The sequence below is a fragment of the Beta vulgaris genome, chromosome 6 (genome assembly GCF_026745355.1).
Source record: "Beta vulgaris subsp. vulgaris cultivar EL10 chromosome 6, EL10.2, whole genome shotgun sequence".
Lineage (NCBI taxonomy): Eukaryota > Viridiplantae > Streptophyta > Magnoliopsida > Caryophyllales > Amaranthaceae > Beta > Beta vulgaris.
Genome location: NC_079207.1, coordinates 27466386 through 27479496, shown reverse-complemented (window position 1 = coordinate 27479496; position 13111 = coordinate 27466386). Strand labels below are relative to the sequence as shown.

Here is a 13111-nt window from a genome sequence, read left to right as displayed (position 1 = left end):
GATGGGATTCAAGACCAGTAGCAATTTGTCTAAGCAAAAATATGGATTTCAATTTTTCTTGGAATAATCATCCACAAGGAGTAGCTTCGAATCCATATCTCTGACCTCTAATAATGGCTTCCAAGTAACTGCCATGTAGGCTGAAGGTCATAACTTCAAATCCATAAATCTTCAGAAAATTGAGCATTTGGTTACTACGAATTGAGATATACTTGAGAAACTTGATGAATAAGGAGAAAGAGAAGCCGGAGAAAATGACAATGTTCGTGCAAAGACGGAGAAGATTTTTAATTCCATTCATGTGAATAGGCTGTTACACAATCATTTATGGTCTAACAATTACACCCAAAAAATTTTATAAATAAAAATAGAATATTTCATACTTCATACTTCATACTTCATACTTCATACTTCATACACAAGCTAAGGGCAAAAAGAGTAGTAGATAAGTAAATATGTCAATCAGGTTTCATAACTTAGCAAAAAAAATCCTAGTCGTGTTTTACCAATTTGCCAAATGCCATAGCAATGGACCTTGTTCCGATCCTTACCATCCTCCAAAAGCAACAACTTTCATCTTCATAAACGTTTAAAAGGACAGAACAGTTCAATGACTACTTCTCCAACCATGACACACACCTGTCTCAACACACCGGCGCACCCTCAAATCTTTAAATGAGCGTGTAAATCATTTCCGAAGTCCACAACCAAAAGGGCCCTTGAATTCCCAGTTTCTGAGGCTATGTTGGGAAAACTAGCACAACATAGTACAGTAAAAAAAAGAAGGGCTATATTTACAAACTAAAAATTTAAACATAATGGAGTCTCCACCTTTAGTCGTTCAACTTGCCTAGTGCCCAGGTACCAAAGCTTTCTTGTGATCCGAACTCCTAAATAATATGATAAAGGGACACAATTATATGATATAAGACCATAAATTAGAAGTAAGAAACATGGAAAATTTCTCGACCTAGGATCTTACCAGTTGGCTTAGTCTGAAATCTGGCGGTGTATCTATATTTATGTTTGCAGGATCAAGGACCAAATTCTGACACTCTTCCAAATCCTTCTTCAGATCTTCAGATCCCAAACAAGCATACTCCGAAAGAACAGATCTCTTGATAACTACATCTGCATTGCCATCTCTATTTGGAGATTGGCTTTGAAGGAGCTCATCACATAGGGATAGTCCTTCTGCAAGCTGTTGGGAAGTTATCAGACACTGTGACTCACCATCCCACCACTCTTCTTCCAGAACCTCGTTGTCACATAGGAGCTCATCACATGCTTCAGGACCAGGATGATTCTCAAAAGCAGCATTATCATCATCAGTTGATATGTATGTTTCAGGTTGCTTTACTTCACTCGCAAATCCCATGTCAAGGTTCTGTGGAGAAAAGATAAAGTTCTTACATTCTTCTTTAATGCATCACAACTGTACAAAAAGAAACATGATATAGCATAACAGCAAACAACCTAGAGGCCAGAAACCAATGTATTTGATTTTGAAATCACGATGTCTACTGTTTTTTCAGTAAGATACATGGCTGAACATCTTCATAACATTAAATCCTTACAAATCAGATTTTGTTTGGTTGGACGGAAACCTTTCAGTGGAAAATGATTTTCCGTGAAAAAAAAAATTCCAACAAAAAAGAGTTAGATAGATCAGTAATCCTTAGTTTGGTTCCTTGCATGGAAACTTAAAGGGAAGGGAAAAGGGAAATGCCAAAGAGAAGATGGATGAGAAGAGGCAAAGGAGAATGCAAGGAATAGGGAGGATAATGTGAATTCCTTCCTCTAAGAAAATGTTTTCCTGCCTGGGAGAACTTTTTCTACACTTAACAAGCCAAACAAAAGAAAATTTGGAAACTGCTTTTCCTCAACAATGTCGTCCACCCAACCAAACACTCTCTTATATCTAATAAATGATCGGTTTATTCACCATAAACCTGGGACGAAAATTTTTATTCACTATATACCATTCGACTTTTCAAAATTCACCATATATCCCCCAATTTTGAACAATCCACAAAATACACTTAATTATTGACGGCCGTTAATCCCGTTAGTCATTAATCCCTAATCGACCTAATTAATCCACTAACCCTTAGTTACTCCTACCCTAATCTTTCTCCTTTTCTTCTCCCTCCAATTAACCACTTCCCTGCTCTCTCCTCTAACCACCGCGAACCTCAATTTTACATACTTTCATTTATGACTTCCTCATTTCTCTCTCCTCTTCACCCTTTAGACCACCACCAGCGACCACCACCAGCAATGGTTAAGATGGTCGGCAATGGTTAATTAGGTCAATAAGGGGATAAAGACTGACAAAAGTTAACGCCCTTTAGTCATTAAGATTATACTGTGATTTTTTGAAAATTGGGGTGTATATGGTGAATTTTGAAAAGTTGGAGTGTATATGGTGAAAAAAAAAATTACCGGGGGTATATGGGTGAAAAGACCGATAAAAGATCGCATCAGTATTTATTTTGTATTGCTTCAGAAGTATTGCTTAATTTTTGTATGAAACTTCTTCAAAAGGCTATCATTTTAATTTTTGCAACGTTGTGACGCAGCACTCCCCTCATAGATTCAAATATTCATAGGTCAATTGAAGCATATGGATACATACATCAATACTATGTCATGGTACTGATGACCTGATGGATATATAGCAACGATTGTAGCCTAAGCACTAACAGATATAATTGCTGAGATATGGTTATTTGCTCATGAGGACCTGAACATCATAAAAAGCATCTATTTCCACACAAAGTTACTAGATGTCGACCACCACCATGCATAAGATGCACAAATTCCTGATAAAGAAGACACTGAAATTACCTGGGCAATAGAGTCTATGCAAACTGAAGCCTCTTCTCTTGGGTCAAGTCGCATATCACTTCGAGGAGGTTCAGGAGTCTCAGGTTTAGGTGTTACAGGATCTGGTTTAGCAACTATGTCATCTGCCACATCAGAGATACACTCTACAGTCTTGTCACTTTGTTTGACCTGCTGCTGCTGCTGGTAGAAGACTTTTGAGATAACATATTCTCCATCTTTCTCATCCTCCTCCGTACCCAAGTGATATTGATGCATGACCCAATTTGTTTTCTCGGGCTTGCCACCTTTAGCTGTGCTGACATACAGTACCATAATTTTCTTGCATCCTTTTTGCACTCCATTAAGAAATACTGGCTTGGTCCGGCCAGTCTTATGCCAACGGACATCACCTAACTTATCACCATGAATCTTTCGACGCTTTCGTGTACCCGTGTTGTAAGCCTTGATAGCTCTATGAAAGAAGTGAGACGCACTTCCATCTTGCTTGACACCTTAATCATCAATTATTGAAAAAAGTAAAATCACTTGCCAAATCCAAGAAGCTACTATGATCAATAAGTTGGAACTAACCAGGCAGATTCTGAGGATGAGTGTAACAAATTCCATCCTCTTCATTAACTGTAGGGATAAACTCATCAACAAAAGGATGTGGTTTCTCATCCCCAATGCCAGCTTTTGCATATAAATGTTGGATTATGTCCTGGTCAGTAGGATCAAATTTTACACCTCTTGGTAATCCTGGCCATTCCTGAGCAACCTGAAAGAGCAGAAGAAAAGGCATGTCCTAACTGTCTAACCAACACCTTAGAAGAGGAGAGCTATATGCAGTTCAGATACAAAAAAAGCCAAGGCAATCACAAGAAGGTTAGAGCTTTATGTCTCATATAAAGCTCTACGTAGAAAACCTTCAATTGTGCAAAACATTGGTGATTTTGTTACTAGCACTGCCATCATATAGACTCATAGCACTATATAAACAACTGCCAAACATTTTTTAGCACGACACAAATCCAAAAAGTACGCATTATTACTAAAACTGGCAATGGAAGGAAAGATAATAAGAAAGTCATCATGAAAATATTAAGAAAAATTCTTGTGCACATAGCTTAATGTGCTACTGTAAACTAGTCCATTACAATCAAAAGCCAAAAAATAATGAATGTGGAAATAGTTTTTTAGATACCCCAATCTCATTCAACATCTACCCAACATTCCATCACTAATCTTTTTCCGGACCAACTTGCTCAGCTAACTCAATACCAAATGTTCACTCTCCATCATCTCAAGCGATGTCAGTGGCACGGCCGATCGGAGAAGTCAGGCAACTTAGTGAGGGCGAGTCATAGTTACCTGGACTCGGCTAGGAGTGTCGGATATGGGTACGGATCCGAGTGTCGGGTACGACAATTCCAAAAAATCAGGATACGGGGACTCTGTCCGAAATTTGGACACGGGTACGGGTACGCGAAAATAATATTTTATAATATAAAATTTAATAATTAATCAGCTAATTTATATTTTAAAAATTATCTATTTATAATATATTAATAAAATTAAGGTATTTGATGAAAAGAACAATTTAGCCATAGGCTAAGAAGAAAAAAAATATTTTAAGAAAAGAAAGTAGAACAGAAGGAGGAAAGGAGAGAAAGAAAATAAAAAAGAAAAAAGAAAAGAAAAGGACAAGTCACGTGGACTTGTGACAAAAAGAAAATGAAAAAGAAAAAGAAAAGATGAAGAGACAGAACAAGATCGAAGTGAGAGAAGAAGAAAAGAGAGAAGGAAGAGAAGTGAAGACTGAAGAGACGAAACACTTACCGGCAAGTTTGAAGTTTTGGCGGCGAGTTTGAAGCTCCAGTTGGCGAGTCAAGGTGAGTTATCGCTTTTTCCTCTTCTCCTCTTCGAACTCTAGGGTTTGAGAATATAGGGTTTAGAGCTGCCGTGTCCGAGTGAACTTTGCCGCATCCGACACGTATTTCGTACCGGTGTCTGTGTCGTGTCGTACCGACACGGTATATGGCAAAATTTGCCGAGTCCGTGTAATAGAGGGGCCAGTTGCAGCAAAAGAGGGAGAAGGGATTATGTTTTCAATGCAATGATAAGTGTTGGTCATAGATGTCGTCATGCCGACAAGAAAGGTTGAGTGTAAACTACCACAGAAGGTGGTGAAAGTGTGGAGCAACCACCATAAATTCCTATAGCTGAGGAGTTTATAACTTGGTGTTCAGAAACCACTCCAAAAACATTAAATAGGCAAGGCACAATTAAGGGTCATGAGGCTGTGGTGATGGTTGACCAGAGGGCTACCCAAAAGTTCATATCCCAAGCCACAGTTAAAAAGCTCAACATCCCCATTACTCCTTCCAGGGTATTTGGAGTCATGTTGGGCACGAGTGAGGCCGTGTAAAGCTGAGGTGAGTGCAACTTTGTGTTGTTGCAACTACAAGGCATTAATGTTATTGAGGATAATTGCCATTTAAATGGGGAATTCGGGTTTGATTATGGGAATCTAATGATTGTAGAAATTGGGTACCAAGATTGCCAATTGGAGGACTCAAACTCTCAAATTTAGGTGGGTGGAGATACCATCACTTTGAAGGGTAATCCTGATCTAAGTAGAACTGTGATTTCATTATGCCATGATCAAGACCTCGTGAATCAGGGAGGAGGCTTTGTGCTCGAATTGAACAGACTGGAGTTTCAAAGCAGCTGTTACAAGTTTTCCTAGTTATTTGCATTCTACCCTAAGAATTTATCTATATGCTTGTGGATGCCCCAAGGCTTTGCCCCCTTTTCGTGGCCATGAACATGTTGAAAGAGAGAAATGATCACATAAGTGTGAGGACTTAACCTCAAGTGCAAGAAGATGAGATTGAAAGATTGATTGAGGATACTCTCCCGTTTGACAAAAAGTAGTCACTTGGTCTTTGCACGTTTCCAATGTAAAACTTTGACCACTATATATCTAATTATATATTTGTCAAAATTGTACACAACTATATTTTTCGTTACGAAAAAAAACCCTAGCCTCCCCCTCTCTCCTTTTTCTCACTAAAATCCTAGCCTCTCCTACTCCTTCTTCATCAATTAGGGGCTGCCATGGATGATTCCATCCATGGTAAGCCCCCTTTTCCCTTTTATTTTCAGTTTTTAGTTTATTTTCTTGTTTTATTGAATAAATTAGCATCTCTTTATGAGATTTCTTCAAACCCTATTATGGGGGTTTTAGTCTTTGTTGTGGAGATCTCCTTCTCCCCTATGGGAGTTGGACTAACACCTCTAGTTTTAGGCTAGGAGCTATTCTTTCTCAAAAGGATCGTCATATAGCTTAGGACCATAGTGCTGCGAGTTCGAAAATGGAGACACTAATACGGTTTTGCTCATGGTAGCGAAAAAGGTTAATGTATCATAGGAACTGAACGGATACGTTTACGTTTGACACAGACCGCATCAGAGTTCATCATACTATTATTTGCACGACATATTATAAATAACTTATATAACATTTGTTTTCTCCCCTTAAAGCCACCATAGATCTTGTAATTGTTGTTTGCTTGCCTCTTCTTCTCTGTATCTAAAATTTTAATTTTATTTTATTTTATTATTAGAGAGAGGTGTTGCGGAGTAGTGGGAATCTCTAGAATTTTTTTTGAAAAGTAGCGATTGATACGGGAAATACGAATAGGGTGAAATTGCCTTGTCACGGTTGGTTCGGCTGAAATTTCAGCTGATCTCACCGGTTTGAAACGGTTAAATTCGATTCGCCAGAGTTGAAAACTCGGTTCGGCCTTTTTCGAACCATGGGTTCATTAACAAAGATCAACACATCACCTTATAGTTCTGAACTTCTAATGAAGCAATATTTATTACTTTCGAATATCAGAGGTGGCTTAAGCTACTCAGTTTTAATATTGATATAAGCTATAGAGTTGGGTCCACAAATACACATGCAAATACTCTATCAAGGCAAGGGGCTCAGGAAATGGGATTGGGTGCTTTGGTATGCTTTTGCACGGTTGCACCTTCTCTTAGGAAAATATTCAACCTCTTATCAAGCAAGATCCCTTCATAACTCAGCTCATTCAGCATATTCACACTGGCAGAACCCCCAACCTGAAGGCCAGTAGGCAGTAGGCTACTGCCTTAGGCAAAGCCTTCTTCCATACAAAGGAAGAATAGTGCTATGTGAACAGTCTCATATGGTCGCTTCTCTATCATGTGAATCCCCTAGGGAGGACACTGAGGTGAAGTACATAACGCCTCATATATGTTGGTAGCCCCAGTATTCAAGACAACTAATGAAGAATGACCTCGAACTAAATTTTTAGCTCTAAAAAAGAATGGGAAATGCATCTTACTCCACCAAATGCATTCAAAGATATGTATATCAATGTTACCCCACCAAATGCATTCAAGGATATTTATCATCTCTATCAGCTACGTCATAGAAACAAGTGAAAGAACAAGTGTCAAAGTAGAAAGTAATACGTCACTGTTGTCAATTGTATGCTGGCAGCTGGGGCACAGTCTAGTTGGGTTGCTATTCCACTTTATTTGTCCTGCATCACATGTCCCAGATGCAAGCTTTATTTTGGTAGCAAATCTGTTACCGTCAACCAGCCATGAACGTCTGCATTGTTCAAATAAGTAGAACTTGTAAAACCAAGATCACACGCATGCCCACTTCATGAGGTTAAAGAATAGCCCTATTACAGACTTATTGAATCCAGTATAGCATCATCCAGAATTATCAAAGCATCAAATACCTATGCAACTATCACATGATATTCATAAAAGAGCATCATGGTAAGAAGACATCAACTTATAACACAAGTCACACAATTTCATATCAAAGATATCCTAATGGTAAAAGTTAGCCAAGCCTTGGGAGATTAAAAACAATTGTTGAACCAAAATACAAAGCCCTCGACACCATTTTTAATATTTTCCACTTTCCGCAAGCTATCAGCGGCAAAAGCAAACATAAAGAGTTAAAGATGTGTAATCAGCCCTACTGCAGGGTTATCAGCTAGTGAGTAAATAATTATACACTGCCAACTGTCACTTTTAAGTCATAGCTAAGATATTAAAAAAACCTCAAGCAAATTAAGTAACTAAAACTTGTGAATCCAAGATTACAATGCATGCCTACTTTGTGAGTTCAAGAATGCCTATTACATATAGGGTATGGAAGCTTAAGCTTATTCTCTCCAGTATACCATTATCTACAATAATCAAAGCATCAAATAATTGTGCCACTGTCACATGATGTTCATGAAAGATCATCATGGTAAGAACAACAATGTATAACACAAGTCACAAAATGTTTCATATCAAAGAGCTATCAAATGTAAAACTATACCAAACCTCGGAACATCAAAGGACATTGCTAGCTTATACCATCGAGTAATGTTTGTCTTTTGCTTTTTAATTGGCGAATTAAATTTTCGCCGATCAATCGGAACGCCCTAATTTAATTTCCTTTCGGAAATTGAACGGACGAGTGGGGAAAACCCCATGTGACCCCCCTTGCTACCCCCGTAACCCCAAAGGGGGGACGGAAGGAAAAGGAACGTTACCCCTTAAAATACCCCTTCTAATAACACTTTCCACCTGTCATGAGCTATTGCCTATCAAAGACAAGCAAAGATAAAGATCTCAAGATAATCTACTGAAGGATTATCATGTGGTGGGCAAATAATTCTAGACAACTATCGCTTAATGGATACAGGTCGCTTTTAGGTAGCAACAATTTGAGAAACCTCAAGCAGATTAAGTAATATAAGGGGTTTACCCAATTGAATATGCTAATTACCTATGTCAAGAATATTACAGATGGTATGGTACATTTTAAGATTGATAACACACTAACTCACTAAGTCAAGACACTCGGTAAGATAGACCAACATTATCTTATCTCTAGTAGCTCGCAACTAATTTGTTGATTTTAAACCCATAATTTAGTGCTTACTCCTTAATTTTGCCATTAAACACCGAATATCCAAAATTTCTGGAGTCCTTATTAAAAAAAATGTTACTAGGGCTAACAACATGATTCTTCTGAATATTATTTAGGTGCTTATTATGATATATTCTAGATAGTTTTATATGATATATATTCACTTTATATAGGTATTTAAGTTCAACGATATCTATGCATCCCAAGACACTTGCAAGAACTCAACTATTCATTCAATAGTTTAGTCAAGTTTGACTCGAGTTGAACTTACATAAGCTTTGACCAAGTCGATCTCAAGTACTTTGCAAATTGTCTAATTGCATTACCACCGAGGGTTAATGATTTCCAATCCCCCAATTTTGAAATGCCTATCACCTTAACCATTTTCAAAGTAAATTAAGACCCAAAGGCAAAAGGATAACTTAGCTCAAGAGCTGCAGAAAACTATTTCCTTATCATTGCTCAATAATGCTAGAAATTAAGCTTAAACTGATTTCTATGAAATGAGTGTTCAAGATCCAAAATTTACTAAAAGTAATGCCCAATTAAGGATCATTTTGCCGATCCAAACATTGAAAAAGCAAAATTTTAATCAGCAAACAGACTACATAGAATACAAAAAGACTGTTAATTATATTCCTACTATAATCGGCCCCTAAAAAAATGTAAACTCCTAACTTTTAGACGTACTTAATACATCACATGTAGTTGACTTCATACACGTTGATTTCACCTCTAGCATGAAGCAAAGTTTGCAACTCTTTCACCCAACTAGAAGACTAACTTTTTTTAAATTTTACCCTTACTTTAGATCATTCTTCATTGTCACTAGTTAGACATAAAAAGGTGCAACAAATGATAACAATGCACACAATTCAACCATTAAACAAGGATAAGCATTAATCTAATAATGTTACAAGACACAAAAGATATTTTGATCGACCAGCAAAACCTTGAACTCATAACCAATTGAAAATACTTCACTAACCTTAATGTCTCATATCATATATTGATTCTAGAATCTACAGTATCTTAAGAACACAATTAGTTAACAAAAATGGCTGAGAGCAGAAGGCATAATCCCCAAAAAACAGCAACAAAGAAGCAAGTAGACCAGAAGGAATACAGAGTTACAAACACCAAGATTTATATCCCAGGTGCTGCAATTTGTTGTGCTTTGGCAACCAAATACCATCCCAGAGAAAGAGTTATAAATGCAATAGATTCCTAAATTGGCATTATAACCCAAAAATCATGACAAAGCAATGAAGTGCAAATGGATAAGGGATGACAAAAAGAAAGAGTGAAAACGATAAAAAAAAAAAACATTCCCTTTCTTTTCCGAAAAAGCTAAAATGAGTCTCAACTATGGATCATTGTACAAAAAGTTAGACTGAACGGAAGAAATGCACAAAAAAAAGAGTCAATAGCAAATAAGATAACAGATTCAATGATGTCAGAATCGGAATTTCAGCTGTCCAAAGCACTAGGGAGAATATAGAAAATACTTTCCTGAGGGTGTATTCTATGAACTTATCTTGACTTAACTTATCTGATCATACTCTCAAGGATTATTGAAACTAAACTGAAGTAATTACAGCTTACATTACCTTATTGTAACTTTTCCACACTTTTTTTTTTAGAATACGTCAAAATAAGCTCAATAAAACACTATCTAATTTAGACGCAGTTTTCTTCGGCTTATAAAGATAAGTTCAGTTCTGTAAAAATAAGCCAAAGAGAGCATAAACCTTAACCATAGAGGGCTAACTTCTTCTAAATCTCTTCAACTCAACAAACACATAGAGCAAATTGATAGAATGATCATAATTCATAGTCTTGGCTGTTTTATGCAATAAGATAAGCATTTATTCAATAAAACATAATCAAATTTACTGCTATGCAGAAATTGGAAATACCTGCCAAATTACTGACATCATCCCCCTCCAACAACTTCAGAAAAGAAAAAAGATCAATCAATGGGCACTAACATGAAAGCATATCAAGATTTTTAGCAGAATTAACTCATCTACCAAACTTCGAGGCTGTTTTTTTGTCAATAGTGAGTAAAAAAAATATTTGAGCAAAACTGAGTATGGCTGCACCCAGAAAAAAGGAATAGAAAAGAGAAAAGAAAGAATCAATCACTTAGATAGCAAAGACATTCAGTTCGAATTTGACATCAACAAACAAGAACTCAACCAAATAAGATGATGAATCATGGTATTCTGCTCAGCAAAACTCTAAAAAAGCGAGTGTCTTTTAGCATTGTTTTCTTGTCAGTGACACCTACATGGAGATTAGAGATAGATAGAGAGAGAAAGAACTAACCCAGCCATGAGATTGAAAGAGTCAAAGGATCATAACCAAGTAGTGTTCCTCAATGCTTTTGTGCAATCTTCAAAAGCCTGTTCCAGAATTCAAAGATGTTGGTGGGTTTCTACTGTTCCTAGGTTTTTGCATTTACACTACAATTATATGGAACGAAGTAACGAACGCAGCAAATCATGAATCATGATGGGTAAAGTTGTCAATGATCTGTGGATGCCTTTTCGAGTATTTTGAAATTTGAAGGAGTTTTCACCGGAAAAAAAAATTGAAAATGTTTGATGTGCTCATGTGCCTATGTTTTTTTTTTTTTAACGAGGCATAAATAACAACAGACTAATTATTGTTGTAGATACTCCACCCTTTTTTTTCTCTCTCCCCTCTCTCCTCTCTACTTTCAAAAACCCTAGCCTCCATTGTTGATTTTTAAAGGGGCTTCCATCGGTTTTTACCGTTGGAAAGCCCCCACCTTTGCTTTTTTATTTGTTTTTAGGTTCCAATAACGATTTCTCCCTCGAAAGACAGGGTTTTCGATCTCCTTCGTAAGAAAAGGTTTTTCGATCTCCTTCGAAAGAAAAGGTTTTTCGACCTCCTTCGAAAGACAGGGTTTTTCTCCTCTTTTAGAGGGGGAATTTCTACAGGTTACAATCCGGATTGCCGTGAAATTATTTTGTTGGTGAAAAATTATGCGGGATCACAAAGATTATCAATTTTTCGAATACGGTCAGATAAATCCGACGGAAATCATCCTCACGACTACAAGGGATCGTTAGATTGTCTCTCCAACAAGGCTGTATTTTCCAGCGATACAAGCGGGAGATGTTCCACATTGCAAGATTTGTTTGACGATCGTAGTTTTTATGAAGGAAATTTTTGTTTGATTCAACTTATGTATTTGTTTGATTCGATTGCTTATGTAGATGTCGTATGACGTTTTATTAATGAATTAATTTTACTATTCAAAAAAAAAATAATAACAACAGACTAAGTAATAGCACTTCTAGCCTTTATAGCGAAGCCATGAGCTATAACTACTTTGACTCTACTGACGTTCCGAACCATAAAACTTTCAAAATTACCCAGTAAGACAATGACTCTACTGATGCGCCTATGGTTGATATACGTAGGGGTGTTAATGTGATAGGATGACTTCGTCAAAACTCGGTCAAGCTCAGTTCCATAGAGGTTGACTTGTACTCAGGATTGGCTCGAAACCTTATCAAGTCAAGTCTGAGCCTCCTTAAGTTCGACCCTGTTGGTGCAAAATCAGTTGGATGACTTTGCAAACAAGTCAATGCACATCCAATAGTTAGATACTGAATGTCACAAGAGTCTTAGTCCCTGGAGGATACCGGTTTTAATTAGATAAAACCTTGCTAACGTACTTTGTTATAACTTAGTGTAATTAAACTACAACGCCTAATAAATTCAGGCGATAGGTATTAAATAAGACAATCAGTCCAATAATTAATATATTAAGTAAAGCTGAATATTCCCACTTATATCACAAACTTCTATAAAGATCCTTTTATAACACACATAAAGATGAACCAGGCTGGACAATTAAAAAACAAACATGAAGATGAATACCTCCATGGATTTCGACTAATACTGGAGATTGAACAAACTTGTTACTCAATATATGCTCTATAACCCTAGAAGGGGGATGCCTAATCTAGGTTAAAGCAACGCTATAGAAGAAAGTAAATTGCACGTTTGTTGTGTGTTGTGTTTGTTGTTTTGTTCTGATCCTCCTTCTTGTATTTTTACTTCATTATCATGCCTTCCTTACTTCTTTAGAGGGAAATGATTTGAATCATCTATAATTTAAATCATAACTGATATCTTCTGGCGCCATGGTGACCACGTCCCATTACCCACGTTCTTGCATGCTCCATAATCAGATTAACTATCACCCACGTCCTTGTTTATATTGTTGGCGTCGTTTGACTTCCATCTCTTGACTGCTGGGCT

General features: G+C 37.0%; 1 protein-coding gene across 1 annotated transcript; it reads right to left on the bottom strand.

Annotated features, from left to right (window-relative positions):
* Positions 1–324: 324 nt before the first annotated feature.
* LOC104908401 (SUPPRESSOR OF GAMMA RESPONSE 1) lies at positions 325–11408 on the bottom strand. The gene is made up of 6 exons (XM_010697521.4): positions 11141–11408; positions 7339–7480; positions 3421–3607; positions 2851–3341; positions 983–1387; positions 325–890 (listed from the first exon to the last, which is right to left on the bottom strand). The coding sequence occupies exons 1-6, from the start codon at positions 11146–11148 to the stop codon at positions 834–836; spliced, it is 1290 nt and encodes a 429-aa protein (XP_010695823.2). The 5' UTR covers positions 11149–11408; the 3' UTR covers positions 325–833.
* Positions 11409–13111: the final 1703 nt, after the last annotated feature.